Source organism: Equus przewalskii, chromosome 31 (genome assembly GCF_037783145.1).
Source record: "Equus przewalskii isolate Varuska chromosome 31, EquPr2, whole genome shotgun sequence".
Lineage (NCBI taxonomy): Eukaryota > Metazoa > Chordata > Mammalia > Perissodactyla > Equidae > Equus > Equus przewalskii.
Genome location: NC_091861.1, coordinates 10,468,276 through 10,492,125, shown reverse-complemented (window position 1 = coordinate 10,492,125; position 23,850 = coordinate 10,468,276). Strand labels below are relative to the sequence as shown.

Sequence of the window (23,850 nt, the reverse complement as noted above, 5' to 3'; positions counted from 1 at the left end):
CCAAACTCCATTTTAAACTATGTGGCAAAATAAAACAATTTTAGCTTTTCGTTTCTGTTGAAAGTAGAAGGCGGGAGAGCAGTCAGCAAAGATTACTGCTGAATGCTTTTCAGAAAGTATGTTTCTATGATATCAGCGTACACAACACTCACCCACATCCGTTCCCTCTTCAAGGACAGCCTTGTTCTGAAGTTCAGGACCTGCAACATCTGTGAAAACTCCGTCTTCATCTACTAAACAATCCTAAAAAGTGTCGGTTTGTACAATTAAAATAAAGTATCGAGATGTTTTATCTTATGACAATATCTGGCAAAACAACATATATAAAACATCTCAGTATAGTCCAGTCTTTCACTACACTGAAATTCTGGGCACTTCTTAGTCAATGGGAATTTGTGAATTTATACATTTAAATCACAAAAGGCAAAAGTCTTATTAAAGCATATGCCTCAAGTTTAATACCACAAAGCAACAAAATATACTAAAAACATCTTTAACTTGATCTCAATTTACAAATCTATGCCAATGTAAACACATTGTGATGAATGAGACTTGCCTTGAACTAAACAGAAAAACTTGCTAAGTAACTGATGAGTGTAAAATAAATTTAGAGAGGATTATTTAGTTAAAAACAAAACAAAAAAAACACCAAACTGCTCTTTTCAACTATTTAGTAAAATTCACTTGTCATTTTTCAGGAACTGAAAGTAATTTGTCTATGTGACTTAAAAGTTGAAAGAGGGGCCAGCCCAGTGGTGCAGCGGTTAAGTTCACATGCTCCGCTTCGGCAGCCCAGGGTTTGCTGGTTGGGATCCTGGGTGCAGACCTACACACCACGTGTCAAGCCATGCTGCAGCAGGCATCCCACATACAAAGTAGAGGAAGATGGGCACGGATGTTAGCTCAGGGCTAATCATTCTCAAAGAAAAAAATGTTGAAAGAAAAAACTGCCCCCATTTAATATATTTTTTCAATTCTAACTCTGTGCTGATTTTGTGCTAATTCTAGGAAATCTTTCTCAATTAGTAAGAAATAATGAGGTTTTATTTAGATAGTATTGCACAAACCTAAGCATTTTGCAATTTAATTATGATGACAAACATGATTGTTCATTATCAAAAAACAAAGTTGTTAGTTACAAATTACCACTTTAATTCTACAAAAGCAATTATTAAAAAGGAAAAAAGAGGAATAGTACCGTGGACAAGTTGTGTTGAGAAGCTACACTATAATCTTCCATACCATGAGCTGGGGCTGTGTGAACCAATCCTGTTCCTTTTGTCATGGTCACATGATTCGCAGGTAAAAGAGGAGACACTTTCTCAGGAATCAAAGGATGAGTACAAGTGCCACTCTCCAAGTCTACACCTGTGGAGAAAGAAAACTACAATTAAGAATCGTTTCACATGGCAATTCTTCTCCTCTTTAAAAGTAGCAACAGAGCATCAGCAAAGTGAAGAGTGCAGAATCTGAAGCAAGACTGGGCTCAAACCCTGGCTTCCCCTTTCACTTGCTCTGTGACCTTCAGGCATCCATAAAATCTGAATAATTACAGTGCCTACCTCAGAGGGTTGTTGTGATGATAAACCAGGTTAAGGCAATTAAGTATCCTGGGCACTTAGCACAGTATCTGCCACACTGCGAATGCTTTAAAATTTTAGTAATTATTATAACAAATAGATAACTCTAATGAGTCCCAGGAAACTTTTCTAATTTATGTACAGCTACGTACTTTTTGGAATATAAGGACAAAGAAATTCTAGATCAACAGGTCAATGATCAGTAGGTTCTAATACTATCTCTGTGGGAACTCGTTGTTGTTCCTTTTCATAATGTTACCCCAAAAAAGTAAGAGACAACGAATAATACCCAACAATTACCAGGCACACACCGTGGACTGGACTCAACATAAACTTTTAATAACTTTAATAACTCTAGCTCCCTTTAATAATGTATCATACCCCTCACCTGTTAATTTTCTACACCATTATTAATGTTTCCCACCTTTACTGCCCCTTGAGTTGAGTTCCATAAACTCACCTTCACATGGTCTAAAAACAAATCTTCAAACTTTAAAAGGATTACCTGGTTCTACCTACCCACTTACTGAGATACACTGAGGAAGTCTGTTTACTCTTTAATAATTACAGAAACTTCAATGGCCCCCTTACTCCTCAGATCTTCCCCACAAATCATTCTTCATCTTTCCAAACTAAATAATATTAACTTTTTAAAAAATCTATCCTCATAGAGAAATTTCTCCACTTCTATGATCCTTTTTTCTAGCCACATAGCAATAAAAACTACATAACCTATGCATACCACCAGAAGAACAATACTAATCTTTAACTTTGACATTTCACAGACAGCCCTGTTGCTGATTTCATTTTGGTTAAAATAGCACAATGGGCAAGAGGCTTGAGAAAAACCAACATTCCTTTATAACTAATGACAACATAACTCCCTTTTCTGAAAAAAAATCACAAGCTCTCCTTACTGTCTGACTTACTTGACTTCATACTTTATTACCAGGAAATACCTGAATTACTAGGAAAAACTGGAATACTTCAGGATGCATTCTTTTACAGGTAATTCATAATGTTGTTAAAGAAAAAAACCCATCAACACTGACTTTTAGAGAAATCTACTCTTTAGTTTACACTTTTATTCCTTTCTCTCAGTTAGATTCATAAATCAAGCCAGTTCCCATGATCCTACATTGTACTCTTTAGCCATTTTCAGTAGGGAAACCAAAGGTTTGGGGCAGTCAAAGGAAATTTCACCTACTAACTTTCCTTTATCCCCATACTTAGCGTATATACCACTTGCTAATCTCCCTCATCTCCCAACAAAGATCTCCAAATGATCAGTAAGAAACAACTGACATTTTTCAGAAAGAAAATCTACCCCATACAAATTATCCCATTTTAGCTACTCAACATTCTCACTACTTTAACAAGTAGTAACCTAGTTGTCACCAGCTTATTGTGCCAGGAATGGGAAGTATATATACTCCTCTGCAACATGGTGGCTCAAGATGGCAATCAAACAATTCTCTGCACAGTAATAATTTGAAACAATTATGCAATCTAGAAAAATGGTCTTTAATTTAATACTTTCAAGAACTTTGTGAGAATGCCATTCAGCTTCCGTAACAAAATCTAACATGTCAATGAAGTCTATAATATCTTCTGCACTTGAAAAAGAGTTGGGCTATAATTAACAATACTATATTGTATACTTGTAAGTTGCTAAGAGAATAGATCTTAAATCATGATAAAAAAAATGTATAACTATGTGCTGTGATGGATGTTAACTAGACTTACTGTGGTGATCATTTTGCAATATATACAAATTTCGAATTGTTATGTTGTACACCTAAAACTAATACAATGTTATATGTCAATTATATACCAATTTAAAAAAATTAAAAGAAAAAAGGTGGGGAGGTATGGAGTAAAGAATATCCTCTAATTTACCTATTGTACCAACAAGGACAAAATGATATTAAATATTAAACATTCTGTAGCCCCTTTTCTGTCTCTGACTTTTATCTTTTTATTTTTGTTAAGATGGTTTAAACCTCTAATTGGCTTATATCTGAACTGATGCATTTAGAGGCCTTCCCTATTTAGCTAGGCAATCTTTCTATCTTTGAGTATCTTTATTCTTGTGATTTTTTTTTTAGCAAAAAACTCAAAGATACATCATCCCTATGGATCAAAGGTAATTTTCAAATTTTCTAGATTTCCATAGTAATATTTCAAAACCAGTCACTACTTTAGGAGTCCTAAATTATAGCTTACTAAAGGATTCTTTTGATAGAAGTGCTCTCTTTGGAATAATTTCCAGAATTTATTCAATTTCCTTATTAAAATTATATGCCAAAAAATGCATATATTTATTTCCTTCCTTGCTCCTTTGATTAAATCAGATAATATTTAATGATTTAATTTTAAATAAAATTTTAAAGGGATATTTGTACATTCTACATTGTACAAAGGACACCTGTCCAATTTTGCATTGGATATTTGCCAGAAATATTTTTATCAGTTGTGCCTCTGTCATTGTTCATATTTTTCTGTCCTCCTATCATGTTTCGTGTATCTTCTCCTTCAGTTTCATCAATGTAAAACATATTCTAGAAAGGTAAAGGCCACATCTATTTTGATTCACAGTGAGCAACATTCAGCAAAGTACTGAACTCACATCAACCCAATATTTTGATGACTGTGATAGTCAGAATACCTATAAATCTTCACCTGAAAATGTTGAAATAACCTCAAATGTTGTTTCCAAAACAGAAGCGACAGATGTTACTTTATCTGCAGCCAGTATGTAGAGGTCTCCAGATTTGGAACATTTCACAAGAGCATACCTAAAATAAAATTTTAGATGAAAATTAACAATAATGAAAAAAGAAAAGCCACTGACAACATTTTAAATGTTTTACGTCATTTTAGAAAAACTAACTTCAAGATAAGAAGTACTATTTTCAAAGGACTTCATCCCTTACATTTCTGTTTTGTTTTCTAAAAAGGCTGGAAACAAGGACATAAATGGAATCATCTAAAGCTGGATAAAATCTATATGAACATAATAACTATATTATAATTCACTAAGTTTTAAGAGGATAATGAGGATGAAATAAATTCAAAATAATGCTAATGATTGGAATTGACCCTATTCATGGACAAAACAAAAAATGCAATAATATGCCTACTTTGATTCTGGCATATAGCAAACAGCCTGATTGGCTGGAATTGTCCAAGGCTGAGTGGTCCAGACTAAAAAACTAACAGGAGGTGAACCATCTGTGAAAAAAAAATTTGAAAAATATTAGCAAATGTTATAATTCCGTAACTTCAATAAACTCAAACAACGAATAAATCTTACCTATAAGAGATGCCAACTTAGGAGAAGGTTTCAAGAGAGGGAATTTTACATATATCGAGCGACTGACATGCTCAGGATTATATTCAAGCTCTGCTTCAGCCAACGCAGTCCTAAGGTTTAAAAATATTAAACGTAAATATTTGGAAGCCTCACAAAATTCTCCCCTTTAGCTACCAAAACCATAAATACCTTGACGACGGAGACCAAAACACAGGTTTGTAAGACCGATAAATCAAGCCCTGTAAGAGACAAAAACAGATGAAAGCTGGAATTCTGTAGCATAATTTAAAATACTCAAAGAAAAAAATACTTTATTACCTTATCATACATTTGGTAGAAAATTCTCAACTGTCTGGCTTCATAGCTTCCATCAAATGTACAGTAGCAATTATTCCAATCTGCCATTATTCCCCAACGAATAAATGCTGATTTCTGTTTCTCAATTGCTGCTTTAGCAAATGATCTAGCTAAAAAAGAAAAAAAGGAAAGGAAAACTTTGGAAACCAACTAATTCAAATTCTGAAACATGATTTAGCATATATCTCTCTAAATGCAGGTATTGTATACAATTTAGACTACAAATTTATTTAAGAAGAAAATTAATTTGAAAGTTAAAGGTATTCAGAAGATACCTACAACAAATTCTAAAATTAATTAAAATTTCAAAAGTTCAAATTTTGTTACCTTCTTCTGTATTTCTCTGACTTTATGCAATGACCTTGTATTTATAAAAAATAAACTGGAAAAATTATTCTTCCTATTTTTTAATTTAAGAAAAGGTCAGAAAATAGTTCTCATTTCATTATACATGCAAAAAGTTAATTGTACATCTAATCTAAGCCAATAATAATAAGACATTTCACAGGAAGTAAAAATCTTCACAATCATATCCAAATATACAATAGTTTAACATATAGGACTAGAAGATTCCTCCCTGATCCAATTTATTGAAGTAAAGGATCAAATATGAGATTAATTTAAAAAATGGGCAGGGGCCCACCCCGTGGCAGAGTAGTTAAGTTCATGAGCTCCACTGCAGCGGTCCAGGGTTTCACCAGTTCAGATCCTGGGCTCAGACATGGCACCGCTCATGAAGCCATGCTGAGGCGGCATCCCACATAGCACAACCAGAGGGACCCACAACTAAAAATACACAACTATGTACCAGGAGGCTTTGGGGAGAAAAAATTTTTTAAAAAATCTTTAAAAAATAAGTAAGCAAACATATTAATATGTATTTTATATATATAATATGGGGTATATATATGTAAGGATGAAGTATGGAATTAGCATATATATATATTAATAAAAAATATATTTTTTAGAATGTACTATTGGTTAGTACTTAAAATAGGTCAACAAGCCCTAACCAAGAAAGTAAATAAAAAATTGACCAAAATAATAATTTCAGAAAATATGATGCCAAAAGAATTGAAAAATGTAAATTGGAAATGCTCACAAATCTTTCCTTCAATCTCTGAACATAAGATCTCACAAAAGTCAACTAAACAAAATCTGAATTTCCTGTGACACAAAGTAGTTTCCAACAGATCTTATTACAACCAAAAGATAAAAACAAAACACAAAAAAAACACCAGCAGGTCTTCTTGATAAAGCCCTGACTTCCTCCAAGAACCAGTGTTTATGAATATCATCTTAAAGCAGAAACAGAGCTTATTTACCTTTCTCTCTGATTTCCACAGCTGAAAGATTCTGAGCTTTTCCACCAAGTTCTGATAATACTTTTAGTTCAATGGGTAACCCATGACAATCCCAACCTGGCACAAAATGTATTTTGGAACCTCTCATCATATGGAATCGATTGGCTATATCTTTCAAAATCTGCAAAGATAAAATGATAATCATCATTCATACATAAAGCATGTGGCCTACCATTTATATTCTGTTAATATCATTTAAAGCACTAAGAAAGCCCAGTTTTCAAAGAATTTATATATTGGGCCAGCCCAGTGGTACAGCAGTTAAGTGCACACGTTCCGCTTTGGCAGCCTGGGGTTCGCCAGTTCCAATCCCAGGCGCACACACCACACCGCTTGGCATGCAATGCTGTGGTAGGCATCCCACATATAAAGTAGAGGAAGACAGGCATGGATGTTAGCTGAAGGCCAGTCTTCCTCAGCAAAAAGAGGAGAATTGGCAGCAGTCAGCTCAGGGCTAATCTTCCTCAAAAAGAAAAAAAAAGAATTTATATAAAATAACCTATTAAATCTACTAATTCAAGTTCTACATAAACACAAGAGTAACAGATATTTAACTTTTCAAATGCCATTACACACCCCCCCAGAAGGAAATCCAACAAGATTTCAAAGTGAAAAACATTATACCCAAAATAATTTGTCTGTAAGGTTTAGATATGCAAATAAGCAGACCATACTATATTTTTTAAGAAATCATTTGAACTTTCTAAAAATCAGAGTACAAATGAATCAATTACAAATTTGCGTTACTCATAAAAAAATTATTAATGTGAATAACCTAATATTATTTATATTTAGCTAAGAAATATATTAGAATCAATGCAGAATTTATAATGTACTCAGAGTATGGAATACCATGGTTAACTCTTTCTGTCATGCTAACACCCATATTAAAACGGTAGACCTCTTCACTCACTACAGTTCCAAACTGTTTACCTTTCCTCATTTTAGATACTAGGGGGCAGCAGAGCCTTTTAAAAAACAGAGATGTAAAAGGACAACACACTTCTAAATACTCTATGGATCAAAAAGGAATTCCCAGAGAAAATAAAAAAAATACAATGAACTGAATAAAAATGGAAATACAACAGGTTAAAATTTGTGGAACATAAGCTACAACAGAGCTGACACAAATTTATAGCAGCAGAATGCATACATTAGAAAAGAGGAAAAGTCTGATCAATAATGTAAAATCTCAAGAAACTAGAAAAAGAATAAACTCAAAGCAAGCAGAAGCAAGGAAATAACAAAAAGCAGAAATCAGTGAAATTAAAAAGAGAAAAATCAACGAAACTGAGTTAGACTTCAGGCATGACAGTACGAGAAACTACATGGATCCATTTCTCGGTAAAACTGGTAAAAATAACAAAATCCAATCATTCAAAGCCTCTAGAAATGGTCCTAAAGGCATAGAGCAAATGAAAAAATATCTACACAAGAAAAATTTTAGAAAAACTTGGTAATAAAAATGATAACCAAGACCACTCCTTCCCCCAAGCCTGCCAGCTCAGCGAGGCAGGTCCCACTCTGACTCAGCCAACATCACAGGGCTCCTCCTGCCTCCAGCTCCCGGCTCCCACATGGAGGGCTATCTTCCTTAGGAAGGGCAGGACGTCAGCATTTATGATCCCACCTCACCTCCCTGTTGCTGAGGCTAAGTTCTGGGTAAGTGCAGTCAAAAGGTAGGTACTCCCTTCCTCCACTCAGCCTCCACTCACGGAACAGAAACTCTACTTTGGAAGTGCGTCTGCTGGGAATACTGGGTCTGCAATCACCCTTGTCCAGGGTCATAAATGATGGTGCCACCCTAGGAAAGGCAATTCAGAGATCTCAGGCTACTGACCCTCCTCATGAGGGCTCAGCTCCTAAAGTGGGGGTGTCTCAGACAGAAGCGTACAGTTATCCCTACTCCCAGCTCCAGAGCCCTGGCTGGGAAATTTCACATGAGGGGAGAAGCAGGCAGTAAAACAAATAGCTCTTAGTCTCTTCCCCACAAAAAAGAAGTTCATGCCTAAAAGGGCTCTCAAAAACACCAGAGGCTGTGGGGAAAGGCAATTGGGAGAAGTTAGAAGATTCAAGACGATACAGGCTAAACTCTAGGCCAGCTGGTTTTCAGCAGAAAAACAAAAGAGACAGCTGGGAGGAGCCCTCCCAGGATCAGAACAAAAATCAAACACTGACCTCAGAGAAGCAATACTTCAAAGAACCCCAAATTTGATTGGATTAGTCTACAGAACAGCGTATGCCCCAGGGCATTGTTGAGAACAGTAGAGCAAACAGCAGGAAATTTTCAGAACAAAATAAATGGGTGCTGCCAGGGAAAGAGAGGATGCCAGCCCTGCCAAAACCAATGTCATCTCAGGGTGACCAAGCATACCCAAAGCTGCTCCTCCCTGAGAAGCAACATCAGAGGCTTACCACAACAAAAATGGGAAGGGGCGGGATCAGACGTCATGAAAACAATGCAGCCAGTCACTATACATATAAACAAGCAAATTGCAATGAAAAGCTGGGGGAGTGGGGTGAAGGTGGTGGAGAGACCAGTATACAGATTTATTTCAATCTATTACTAAAACACCCAATTTATAACAAGAAGAAATTACAGGACATAAAGAAATACAAAAGGATGGCCTATCCACTGGAAAACAAGCAGGCAACAGAAACTATCTATGAGACCAACCAAATGTCAGACTAACAGAAAAAGATTTCAAAATAGCCATTATAAATAGGTGTAAAGAACTTAAAGGAAACTATGATTAAAGAGGTAAAGGAAAATAAGATGACAATGTCACATCAAATAGAAAATATCGAGATAGAAATTAGTAAAAAAAAAAAGTATAATAGCTGAAATGAAAAATTTCATTTGAATGAAAACAATTTCAATTTCATTTGACGAGCTCAACAGTACACATAAACTGGCAGAAGAAATAAGCAGTGAACTTGAATATAGATCAACAGAGATTACACAAAGCAAGAAAACAGAGAGGAAAATGATGAGAGCCTCACAGAAATGTGGGACATGCATATTCAGCATACCAACATACTGGAGAAATAATTTAATATACCAATATAATAAGAGGAATGGGATTTTCAGAGGACAGGAGAGAAGGAAGCTGAAACAACACACCAAGAAATAACAGTTGATAATTTTTCAGATTTACTAAAAAACACTAACCTACGCATCCAAAAAGCTCACTTAACTCCAAGAAGAATAAACAAAAGAGATCCAAACCAAGAAACATCATAGCAAAAATGCTGGAAGTGCGAGACAAGGAGGAAACCTAGAAAGCAGCAAGAGAAAAAGAACTCATCATATACAAGAGAACTCCAACATGATTAATAGCCGACTTCTCAGCAGAAACAATGGAAGGCAAAGGGCAGTGGAATCACATATGTAAAGTGCTCAAAGAAAAATGTCAGCCAAGAATCCTATATCCATCAAAGTGATGTTGCAAAAATGCAAGCCAAATAAATCCATTCCTTTATTAAAAGAGAGAGAATTTGTTGCTAGCAGAGCAATCTTACATGAAAGAATAGAAAAGTTCTTCAGGCTGAAAGCAAGTGAGTACAGTTCACTCACTTTCAAAGTAGTTCAAAGCAGTCACTTGCTTTCAAAGTAGTTCAAAACCACAGGAAAAAACAAAGAGGACTGCTAAAGGTAATTAAATATTTATAAATGACAGTAATAAATGCATATTTACTATTCTACTTTCTTCTCCTAACTGGTGTAAAAGACAAATATATAAAATAATACGTATATGGTGTGTTGTTGAGTGTATAACATATAGAAAGGTAACATATTTGCCAATAATAGCATAAAGGAAATAGCTATGAGAGATGCCGTACTGGGATAAGAAAATGACTACAGATGGTAAAGGAATAATTATAACAATGTACTGTGGGGTTTGTAACATTAATAGATGCAACATGTGTAACAAAACCACAAGAAGAGGGAGAAAGGAACAGAACTATATAGGAGTAACATTTCTATATCTCACTAAAATTAAGCTAATAGAAATCTGAAATTGATTCTGACAAGCTGTGAGGTATATGCAAGCCTTAGAGCAACCACAAAAAAATAATGAAAAACATAGTGAAACAGTAATTAAAGAAATTTAAATGAGAGACGTCACACAGACAGTGGAGTAGGAGACCATCTATCCGTCCCCTCACAAAGAACAACAATTAGATACTTATCCACGAATGAAAATAGCTCTGGGAGAGTTCTGGAGCCCACTTAAGAATCTTCAGCAACACAGTGGAACAGAAACCTGAGAATAACCACACAAGAAGGGTGGGAAAAACAGTTTCCTTTTCCCTGCATCATCCCACCACCCAGGCCTCATTTCTCAGCGCCAAGAGGGTGTTCCTTGGCCTGAGAAGTTCCCCACTCCAGGAAAAGGAGCACAGGGTGAATGATCACAATAACAGTAGAGGACTTCAGTACCCCATTTTCACCAATGGACAGATCATCTAGACAGAAAATCAATAAGGAAACACTGGACTTAAACTCTACTTTAGACCAAATGGACGGAACAGACATATGCAGAACATTCTATCCAACAGCAGCAGAATACACGTTCTTCTCAAGTGCACATGGAACACTGTCCAGGATAGATGATATATTTATTAGTCCACGAAACAAGTCCAAACAAAGGTAGGAAGACTGAAACCATACCAAGAATCTTTTCTGACCGTGATAATATGAAACTAGAAATTAAAAACACAGAGAAAGCTGGAAAATTTACAAATAAGTGGAAAGCAAACAACACATTTCTGAAAAATCCAGTAAGTCAAAGAAGAAATAAAAAAAGAAACAAAAAATATCTTGAAACAAACAAAAATAGAAACACAACATACCAAAACCTATAGGGGGCAGAGACTGCATGGCAACAACGTGAACCACTGGATTGCACGGGCTCTAGCCATGGCTGAGAGTGGCCAGACACCTCAGGTCTGAGTGCTCCTGCTGCAGTACCTGCACGCCTGGATGCACCACTGCCTAGTGGGTGGAGGTTCACAAAGGATTAGTGATCTACGTGCTTTTTCAAGGGAGCCAATAAAGAATTTCTTGCCAAAATGTGCAATACACTATTAAATATGAAGTTAGGTAAGACTGAAAATACCAAGCACATCTCTACGTTGGATCTACTGGTAACATTCTTATCATCCCTCAAGCCATCCATGCAGGGGGAGTAAAAGGAAGAAACACGCAGTATCACTCTAACTCTGGGAAACAAGCAGGGTTAGAACTTTACTCCCAATTTGTAACTCTATGTGGAAAAGAATTAGCTGCTAACAGCAAATGTGCTGAAGCTGGGGTTTTGGTGGAACATGGCACTTACAGGAACAGGCAGGTGTTAAAGCTGAATACAAATGCACCATACACACACTCAACTGAGTTTTATAAAATTAACAGTTTCTACAGTTGTTTTCTGGTATAAATTGATCTAGACTATAATTAAGATTTTCTTCTCCTTTGTGTTGAATACATTCATCTGCAGCATTTTTTGACATGAAAATCCTGGGTCCCATCCATAACTGCAACTGCTAATTGGGTGATCATGCCAAGTCACTCAGACTCTGGATCTCAGTCACATTTCACCCTGCTTTCCCCTACACTTCCACTCAAAAATCTGAAAAATGCTTTCTACTCACCTCACAGTCATTACAGAAATGTTCTAAGAGAGCTGTATTTACATATTTTGCAATAAAGAGTTTTGAGTAATCAAAAGAAATATATTTCTTATACCCTCAAATGTATGTAATATGTAATAAAATAGTTATTTGTATTAAAGTTAGGTAAAATCTAGCATAAACCAATTATAATCTTGTCAATTTTCTTTTAATATTTCCGTTTTCCATATTTTGAAGGAATGAACGTGTGATTTACTATTCTTTTTGATAATATCTATGAAAATATAATATAGAAATGTTACTGTACATTACAGTACCTCTTTCCAAGGACATCCAAGTGCTTTAAACTATTTTAAGAATCTTTAGTTGATAAAGCAACAAAGTATAGGGGATTAAAAGTTGCTTTTATTTTTTTTTTCAGTTTTTTACCAAAACAATCTATGTTTCACTTTCTGTGTTTGGTTTTTAAAAGTTACCACCTCATTAAACTAGTGTTAGTTCATAAATATTTTAGGAAGTTCCTTCTCGTTGAATTCGATTGCTATGAAAGAAGAAAAAGGGAAGCTTTCCACTGGAATTATATGAAAACAAGCTGACTTGTCCATTCATTTCCATGTTACCTACTTAATGCCTTGGAGCCAGTGTCACTTTTTCTAATAGTGAATGCGATGGACTAGATGCCTGTGTCCCCCACAAATTCACATGTTAAAGCCCTAACTCCCATAGTGATAGTATTTGGAGATAGGGCCTCAATAGCAAAAAAAGCAAATAATTCAATTAAAAACGGGCAAAGAACCTGAACACAGATTTTTCCAAAGAAGACATACAAGTGGCCAACAAGTACATAACAATGTGCTCAACATCACTAATCATAAGGAAATGGAAATCAAAACCACGATGAGATATCACCTCTCACCTGTTAAAATGGCCATTATGAAAAAGACAAGAAACTGGGGCTGGCCCAGAGGCACAGTGGTTAAGTTCACATGTTCCACTTTGGAAGCCCAGGGTTCACAGGTTCAGATCCCAGGCATGGACCTAGCACCATTCATCAAGCCACGCTATGGCGGCATCCCACATAAACTAGAGGAAGACTGGCACAGATGTTAGCTCACTGATAATCTTCCTGAAGCAAAAAGAGAAGGATTGGCAATAGATGTTAGCTCAGGGCCAATCTTCCTCACAAAAAAAAGAATAAAGAAAAGAAATAATAAGTGTTGGTGAGGAAGTGGAGAAAAGGGAACCCTTGTACACTTTCGATGGAAACGTAAATTGGTACACCCACTATGGAAAACAGTATGGAGGCTCCTCAAAAAATTAAAAATAAGAACTGCCGTATGATCTAGCAATTCTACCTCTGGGTATTTATCTGAAGGAAATAAAAACACTACCTCAAAAAGATATATGCACCCCTATGTTCACTGCAGCATTACCTACAACAGCCAAGACACAGAAGCAACCTAAATGTCCATCAATGGATGAATAAAGAAAGTGTGATGCAATAATACACATGCATATTATTCAGGCACAAAAAAGAAGGAAATCCTGCCATTTTAAACTACATGGATGGGGGGCGGCCCTGTGGCTGAGTGGTTAAGTTTGTGCGCTCTGCTTCCACGGCCCAGGGTTTTGCTGGTTCGGATCCTGGGCACAGACATGGAACTGCTTGTCAGGCCATGGTGAGGTGGCACCCCACATGCCACAACTAGAAGGACCCAGAACTAAAATATACAACTATGTTGTGGGGGGGCGGTTTGGGGAGAAAAAGCAGAAAGAAAAAAAAAGAAGATTGGCAACAGTTAGCTCAGGTGCCAATCTTTAAGAAAAAATAAACTACATGGATGGAACTTGAGAGCATTATGCTAAGTGAAATAAGTCACTCAAATAAGTACTCTCAAAACTCAGCTTAGGGGCCAGCCCAGTGGCACAGTATTAAGTTCACACATTCCACTTCAGTGGCCCGTGGTTCACCAGTTCAGATCCTGGGTGCAGACATGGCACCCCTTGTCAAGTCATGTTGTGGCAGGTGTCCCATGCATAAAGTAGAGGCAGATGGGCACAGATGTTAGCTCAGGGCCAGGCCAGTCTTCCTGAGCAAAAAGAGGAGAATTGGTGGTAGATGTTAGCTCAGGGCTAATCTTCCTTAAAAAAAAAAAAAAAAACGAAAACACTCAGCTTAAAGGGAGACCTTCTCTGATACTAAAGTCAAAAAATTATTCTAAAATGTATATACACAGGCAAAGAAACCAAAATAGCTAAAGCAATGTTAAAAAAACAATAAAATAGGAAGAATCTGACTACCCAATTGCAAGACTTATTCTGTAGCTATAGTAATCAAAGTCGTGGTATTGATAGAAAGACAAACACACAGATCAATGGAACAGAACAGACAATCCAGAAATAGACCCCACAAATTTGCTCAACTGATTTTTGCCAGTGATACAAAAGCAATTCATTAGGGAAAAGCTAGCCTTTTCAACAACGTTTCTAGAGCAAGTAGACATCCATAAAGAAAAAAATAAACCTCAACCTCAGTCTCACATCTCGCATAAAAATACACTCAAAATGGATCAAAGATTTCAAAATAAAATGTAAAACTTAAAGAAAAAATAAAGGAGGAAATCTTCAGGATCTAAAGCTAGGCAAAGAGTTCTTAGACATGACACTAAAAGCATGATTCATAAAAGGAAAAACTGATAAATTGAACTTCATCAAAATTAAAAACTTTTACTCTACAATATATACCCTGTTAAGAGGACGATAAGATAAGCTACAGACTAGGAGAAAGAGCTGCAAACTGAATATCTGACAGCGATTTAGTATCTAGAATATATAAAGAACACTCAAAACCTAACAGTAAAAAAAATAATCCAATTAGAAAAACGGCAAAAGATATAAAGAGACATTTCACCAAAGAGGCTCAAATGATGACAAATAAATACACGAAAAGATGTTCAACATCATTAGCCATTAGGGAAACGCAAATTAAAACCACAATGAGATATCACTACACACCTATCAGAAAGGCTAAAATAAAAAATAGTGACAATACCAATGCTGCTGACAGGATGCAGAGAACCAGATCACTCATACATTGTTGGGAGGAATGTAAAATGGTACTGCCACCATAGAAACCAGTTCAGCATTTTCTCAAAAAACTGAACGTGCAACTACCATATGACCCAACAACTGCAGTCCTGAGCATTTACCACAGAGAAATGAAAACTTACATTCACACAAAAACCTGTACATGAATGTTTAGAGCAGCTTTATTCGTAACAGCCAAAAGGTGGAAACAAGCCAGATGTTCTTCAAGAGGTGGATGGTTAAACAAGCTGTTGTCCACCCATGCCATGGAATAGCATACAGCAATAAGAAAGCAATGAACTACTGTTACACTCAACAACTTGGATGAGTCTCATGGGAATTACGCTGAGTGAAAAAAATGTCTCTCACCTCAAGGTCTTTGCACTTGGCTCTACTTACCCCAAATATCCCCAGAGCTCACTCCGTTGCTTCCTTGAAGACTTTATACAAATGTCACCTTTTCAGTGAGGAAGATATCCTAGACCAATTTAAGGAAATTGCAGTTTGCCCAAGTGACCCTCCCTATTGCTATTCCCTGTTTTTATTTTCCTCCCCAGCACTTATCACTATTGTCTTAGTCCATTTGGGCTGCTATAACAGAATAGCATAAATTGGGTGGCTTAAACAACATAAATTTATTTCTCACAGTTCTGGAGGCTGTGGAGTCCAAGATCAAGGTGCCAGCAGATTCGATATCTGGTAAGGGCCACTTTCTGGTCCATAGGCCATCACCTTCTCACTGTAACCTCACAAGGCATAAGGTGACAAGGAAGCTCTCTGGGGTCTCTTTAATAAGGGCACTAATCCCATTGATGAGGGCTCTGCCCTCATGACCTAATCACCTCTAAAGGCCCCATCTCCAAGTACCATCACATTAAGAATGAGGTTTCAACTTCAGGGTGGCGTCAGCATCATGGTGGAGTGAGCTTTCCCAGTAATCTCTCCCCTCCAACATACAATGAAAGACATTCATACTCCAACAGAGGACATCCAAACACAACACAAAAAATGTCAGAGAGACCCATGAAGCCATATGATGGAGGGTGGAGAGGCTGGAGCTCCCCTTGGAGGAGGGGGAAGAGGGTAAGGGAAAACTTCACTCTCTCCCCTAAAGACAGTGATCCGGAACAGGCACGGCCTCTGAGAGGGAAGAAACAGTGGAGGGCATGTTTGTTTGCAGGAACATCCAGGATCCGTGAAGGCCCTTGCAGCCTAGAGGGAAGCCCTCTACTGGGGTGAAAGCTTTCACGGAAGGTGACCTTATCAAGCCAACACCCCAGGAGAGCAGATAATGAGAGCAGAGGGAGAAAACCCCAAGAGCACACAAGAGAAAGCACCCCTCCCCGCTCCCGCCCAGCACCAGCTCCAAAGCCTGGGATCTCGGCCGAAGGCAGAGGGTTCAGAACATGCAGCTATTAACCACCACCCAGTGGCGATAGGCAGTAACTGAGACCAAATAACACAAGGATGTGGAAAAATGGAGCCACTCTCCCTAGCAATATCAAACATTAAATTAGATCTCCCGACCAGAGAGAAAATGACAAGTACTCACCAATCAGTCCTGAGGACACAGAAATATGTAATCTAAATGACAAAGACTTCAAAATAGCTATCAAAAAAACTCAATGAGTTAAAAGAGAATGTAGAGAAACAATTCAATGAGTTAAGGAGCTACTTCACAAAAAAGATTGAAACTATAAAGAAGAGTCCATCAGAAATATTAGAGATGAAAGACACAATGGAAGAAATAAAGCAAAATATGGATTCCCTGAACGCTGGAGCAGACATCATAGAGCAGCATATCAGCATAATCAAAGATAAACAAGTCGAAATACTCCAGATAGAGGAGGAGAGAGAACTAAGACTAGAAAGAAATGAAGAAAGTCTCAGAGGAATATCCGACTCAATTAAGAAATGCAACATAAGAATTATAGGTATTCAAGAAGGAGAAGAGAGGGAGAATGGAGCAGAAAGCTTGTTCAAAGAAATAATAGCAGAGAACTTTCCAAACCTAGGGACAGGGATAGAAATCCATGTGGAAGAAGCTACCAGATCTCCTAAATATGTCAATGTAAAAACACCTACTGCAAGGCATATAGTAGGGAAACTGGCAAAAGAGAATGACAAAGAGAGAATACTAAGGGCAGCCAGGCAGAAGAAAAATAACCTACAAAGGAACCCCTATCAGGCTTTTGCAGATTTCTCTGCAGAAACCTTACAGTCTAGGGCAGATTGGAATGACATATCCAAATCTTTGAAGGACAAAAACTTTCAGCCAAGAATACTCTATCCAGCGAAAATATCCTTCAGATATGATGGAGAAATAAAAACTTTCCCAGACATAAGCTAAAGGAGCTCATAGCCACAAGACGCCCCCCCACAAGAAATCCTCAAGAAGGCCCTCATACCTGGGGAAAAAAAAGGGAGAGAGCGGTTACAAAGCACGGAGTAAGGAGATAAATAGGTAGACAGAATCAGACCAGGATAGCAAATACTCAAGTATAGCATTAAAGACAAAGGGAAGGAAAACATCAAAAACAAAATAGTCTTGTCTTTTTAACCACAAACTTGTAACACAAGATGGAATAAGATGCAAGAAAAACAATTTAGGAGGGGAAGAGGAAAGGGACTGAGTTAGTTTAGTTTAAGGAAATTAGAGGCCATGAGAAAAGGGACTATCTTATCCATGAGATTTTCAGTACAAACCTCATGGTAACCACTAAACAAAAAAGAACACAGACACAAATAACAACGAGAAAACAAAGAAACAGAACATAAAAAACTACGTAACTCGATTGGTAGACCAGAATACACAGGACGAGAAACAAAGGAAATGCAGGAGAACCGGAAAAGAAGTGATAAAATGACAGCATAAACCCCCCACATATCGATAATCACCCTAAACGTAAATGGATTGAATTCTCCAATAAAAAGACAGAGTGGCAAGATGGATTAAAGAACAAGACCCAACAATATGCTGCCTCCAGGAAACACATCTCAGCTCCAATAACAAACACAGGCTCATAGTAAAGGGATGGAAGATGATACTCCAAGCTAATGGCAAACAAAAGAAAGCAGGTGTCACAAAACTTATATCAGACAAAGTAGACTTCAAGATGAGACAGGTAAAGAGAAACAAAGAGGGGCAGTATATAATGATCAAAGGGACACTCCATCAAGAAGAAATAACACTTATAAATATCTATGCATCCAACACAGGAGCACCAAAGTACATAAAGCAACTATTAACAAACCTAAAAGGAGATATTAATAATAACACAATAATAGTAGGGGACCTCAACATTCCAGTCATATCAATGGGTAAATCATCCAGACAGAAAATCAACAAGGAAACAGTGGAATTAAGTGAAAAGCTAGACCAGCTGGACTTAACAGACATATATAGAACACTCCATCCAAAAGCAGCAGAATATATGTTCTTCTCAAGTGTGCACAGAACATTCTCAAGGATGGACAATATGTTTGGAAACAAGGCAAGCCTCAATAAACTAATGAAAATTGAAATAATAACAAGCACGTTTTCCAATCACAATGCTATAAAGCTAGAAATTAATTACAAGAAAAAAGCTGAGAAAGGGACAAAGATGTGGAGACTAAACAACATGCTATTGAACAAGCAATGGATCATTGAAGAAATTAAAGGAGAAATCAAAAAATATCTGGAGACAAATGAAAATAAAAACATACCATACTAACTCATATGGGATGCAGCAAAAGCCATATAAAGAGGGAAATTCACTGCAATACAGGCTCACCTTAATGAACAAGAAAAATCCCAAGTAAGCAATCTTAAACTACAACTAATTGAATTAGAAAAAGAAGAACAAACAAAGCCCAAAGTCAGCAGAAGGAGAGAAATAATAAAAATCAGAGCAGAAATAAATGCTATTGAAACAAAAAAAGCAGTAGAAAGGATCAATGAAACAAAGAGCTGGTTCTTTGAGAAGATAAATAAAATTGACAAACCACTAGCCAGACTTACAAAGAAAAAAAGACAGAAAGTTCAGATAAATAAAATTAGAAATGAAAGAGTAGAAATAACAACGGATACCACAGAAATACAACGGGTTATAAGAGAATACTACAAAAATCTGCATGCCAACAAAATGGACAAGATACAGGAAATTGATAAATTCTTAGATTCTTACAACCTCCCAAAGCTGAATCAAGAAGAAACAGATAATCTGAATATACCAATCACAAGGAAAGAGATTGAAACAGGAATCAAAAGCATCCCAAAAAATAAAAGCCTAGGACCAGATGGCTTCCCTGGGGAACTCTACCAAACTTTCAAAGAGGATTTAATACCTATCCTTCTCAAGCTATTCCAAAAAATTAGGGAGGATGGAACACTTCCTAACACATTCTATGAGGCCAACATCACTCTGATACCAAAGCCTGACGAAGACAGCACGAAAAAGGAGAACTACAGGCCAATATCGCTGATGAACATAGATGCAAAAATTCTCAACAAAATTTTGGCAACCCGAATTCAGCAATTCATCAAAAGGATCATACATCACGATCAAGTGGGATTCATACCAGGGACAGAGTGATGGTTCAACATCCACAAATCAATCAACGTGATACACCACATCAACAAATTGAGGAATAAAAACCACATGATCATCTCAATAGATGCAAAGAAAGTATTTGACAAGATCCAACAGCCATTTATGATAAAAACTCTTAACAAAATGGGGATAGAAGGAAATTACCTCAACATAATAAAGGCCATATATGACAAACCCACAGCCAACATCATACTCAGTGGGCAAAAACTGAATGCCATCCCTCCGAGAAGAGGAACAAAACAAGGATTTCCACTATCACCAGTTTTATTCAACATAGTACTGGAGGTTTTGGCCAGAGCGATTAGGAAAGAGAAAGGAATAAAAGGAATCCAAACAGGGAGTGAAGAAGTGAAACTCTCGCTGTGTGCAGACAACATGATCTTATACGTAGAAAACCCTACAGAATCCATCAGAAAACTATTAGAAGTAATTAACAACTACAGTAAAGTTGCGGGGTACAAAATCAACTTACAAAAATCAGCTGCATCCTGTACTCTAATAACGAACTCACAGAAAGAGAACTCAAGAATACAACTCCATTTAAAATTGCAACAAAAAGAATAAAGTACCTAGGAATAAATTTAACTAAGGAGGTGAAGGACTCATAAAATGAAAACTATAAGACATCATTGAAAGAAATAGATAATGACATAAAGAGATGGAAAGAGATTCCATGCAAATGGATTGGAAGAATAAACACAGTTAAAATGTCCACACTACCCAAAGTAATCTACAGCTTTAATGCAATCCCTATTAGAATCCCAATGACATTCTTCACAGAAATAGGACAAAAGAATCCTAAAATTCACATGGGGCAACTAAAGACCCCAAATTGCTAAAGCAATACTGAGAAAAAAGAACAAAGCTGGAGGCATCACAATCCCTGACTTCAAAATGTACTACAAAGCTTAGTGATCAAAATAGCATGATACTGGTACAAAAAGAGGCACACAGATCAATGGAACAGAACTGAAAGTCCAGAAATAAAACCACACATACATGGTCAGCTAATCTTCAACAAAGGTGCCAAGAACATACAACACAAGAACAAGAAAACATAGTCTCTTCAATAAATGGTTTTGGGAAAACTGGACAGCAACACGCAAAAAGAATGAAAGTAGACCATTATCTCCCACCATACACAAAAATAAACTCAAAATGGATCAAAGGCTTGAAGATAAGTCCTGAAACCATAAAACTCCTGGAAGATAATATGGGTAGTACACTCTTTGACATCGAACTTAAAAGGATTTTTTCGAATACCATGTCTTCTCAGACAAGGGAAACAAAAGAAAAAATAAACAAGCGGGAGTTCATCAGACTAAAGAGCTTCTGCAAGGCCAAAGAAACTAGGAGGAAAACAAAAAGACAACCCACCAATTGGGAGAAAATATTTGCAAATCACATCTTCAATAAGGGGTTAATCTCCAAAATATATAAGGAACTCACACAACTGAACAACAAAAAACAAACAGCCCAATCAAAAAAAGAGCAGAGGAGATGAACAGACATTTTTCCAAAGAAGATATACAGATGGCCAATAAACACATGAAAAGATGTTCAACATCACTAATCGTCAGGGAAATGCAAATCAAAACTACACTAAGATACCACCTTACATCTGTTAAAATGTTTATAATCACTAAGACTAAAAATAACAAATGTTGGAGAGGGTGTGGATAGAAGGGAACCCTCATACCCTGCTGGTGGGAATGCAAACTGGTGCAGCCACTATGGAAAACAGTATGGCGACGCCTCAAAAAACTAAAAATAGAACTACCATATGACCCAGCTATCCCACTACCGGGTATCCACCCAAACAACTTGAAATCAACAATCCTAAGTAAGATATGTACCCCTGTGTTCATTGCAGCACTATTCACAATAGCCAAGACACGGAAACAATCCAAGTGCCCGCAGACTGATGATTAGATAAAGAAAATGTGGTGTATATATATACAATAGAATACTACTTAGCCAGGAAAAAAGATAAAATCATCTCATTTGCAACAAAATGGATGGACCTGGAAGTAATTATGCTAAGAAAAATAAGCTAGACCGAGAGAGACAAACAGCAGATAATTTCACACACATGTGGAATATAAACAACTCATGGACAAAGAAAACAGTTCAGTGGTTACCAGGGGAAGAGGGGTAGCGGATAGCCACATGGGGTGAAGGGGAGCATTTATGCGGTGACAGACAAGAAATAATGTACACATGAAATTTCACAATGATGTAAACTATTATGAACTCAAATAAAAAAAGAATAAGGTTTCAACATATGAATTTGCACGGTGTGGGGTGGACAGGGGACTGGCACACAACAAATAGTCTACAGCAACCATCCAACACATTATATATTTTATATATGTGCATGGGTGTGTGTATTTATATATGTAGCAATTATTTTTATTTTGTTCATTGCTATTACCAGTGTCTAGAACAATGCCTGGCACACACTAGGTGCTCAATAATTATTTACCGAATAAAATGATATTTACTGGAGCTGGCCCAGTGGTGTAGCAGTTAAGTTTGCGCACTATGCTTTGGTGGCCCAGGGTTTGCAGGTTCAGACCCCAGGCACAGACCTAGCACCCCTCATCAAGCCACAGTGTGGCAGCACCCCACATAAAACAGAGGAAGATTGGCAACAGATGTTAGCTCAGGGCCAATCTTCCTCACAAAAAAAGAAAAGAAATTTACTAATGTAAAATAGCAATAAGCTCAAAGCAAATGCCAGTGATGTTGTTTTTCAGAGTACTAAAACTGTTTATTGCTGCTTTCTTTTAAGACATTTTAGTTTAACTGCCAATGCAAATTCACATAATTCTCATAAAATTAGAATACACTCTTTTGTGAATCGTATTTAAATAAGATTCCCCTTAAATCGTATAAGCTAAATTATAATTACCTTATTTAAAGCATGTCCAACATGAGGGTCACCGTTTGCATAAGGAGGTCCATCATGAAGACAAAATTCTGTCTTTACTTTTCTTTCTCTTTGCCATGAGTAAAGTTCTGAAAATCCACATTTCTGTTTAAAAAGAACAATAATGTCTGAACATCACATAAATACATACTCCTGAATCTTACCATAAATAACAGCCAGCACTTGCTTATTTCTTATCCCCTTCCAATGTATTCAAGTCTGAAACACAAATGGTGAGGTTTCTAAAATGCACACCTGACAGCTCATCTCTTAAAACTTTCCAACAGATCCCCATAGACTTCAGATTAAAGTCTAAGCTCTTCATACCCATACAGGACCCTACAAGGGTTCAGGACCACTAAATTCTTGGGCAGTCTCTCAGCACTGTCCACCCCCCACTCTTCAGTCCAGCCATGCCGAAGGACCTACAGATTGCCCACACTCACATCTTATTCTTGAGATCCCTGGGTCTCAATACTTGCTCTTCTCTAAATCTAGAACCACACTCACTGCGGTCCCACTCCCCTTCCCTCACCTCCATGTGACCTTGGCTAAGTCACTATGCCCTTATCACTGATTCCTTCATTTGAAAAAATGCTAACATCCAACTCACAGAGCTGGTGTGAAGATTAAACGAGAAAACATTAGAAACTGTCGCAGTTCCTGACTGACAGAAGGTAATGGATAAAATACTTTAAGAAATTATACAGCCAAAACAGGTTTAAGAGTCTAGAACTCCGATAACTGTCAAAAGAATATTTAGGCTAAGCATATTTATCTTAACCAATATATCCTGAACATCGGGGATTTTAAAGGCTTTCGAATTACAGAAACTAACAAATGAATCTCTACCCTCAGGAAGTTCAGTCTAATACAAGAGACAGACGCAAAGTTTGGGAAGGGGACTCGGAGAAGCATCTTTACGTCATCCTTCAAAGAAGTCACAATTCCAACTAGGGCCTTACTGATACCACGAAGGTGAGTT

At 37.0% G+C, this 23,850-nt stretch overlaps 1 protein-coding gene across 1 annotated transcript in view; it reads right to left on the bottom strand.

Moving 5' to 3' along the window:
- IARS2 (isoleucyl-tRNA synthetase 2, mitochondrial) overlaps nt 1–23,850 on the bottom strand; it is a 65,652-nt gene that overhangs the window by 40,953 nt on the left and 849 nt on the right. Inside the window, exons 2-10 of the mRNA XM_070602089.1 lie at nt 22,848–22,970; nt 6,579–6,738; nt 5,215–5,363; nt 5,086–5,135; nt 4,897–5,006; nt 4,724–4,814; nt 4,263–4,378; nt 1,199–1,368; nt 153–243 (exon numbers count right to left, since the gene is read on the bottom strand). Coding sequence (XP_070458190.1) covers nt 153–243; nt 1,199–1,368; nt 4,263–4,378; nt 4,724–4,814; nt 4,897–5,006; nt 5,086–5,135; nt 5,215–5,363; nt 6,579–6,738; nt 22,848–22,970 — 1,060 coding nt within the window. The remainder of the gene's footprint in view (nt 1–152; nt 244–1,198; nt 1,369–4,262; nt 4,379–4,723; nt 4,815–4,896; nt 5,007–5,085; nt 5,136–5,214; nt 5,364–6,578; nt 6,739–22,847; nt 22,971–23,850) is intronic.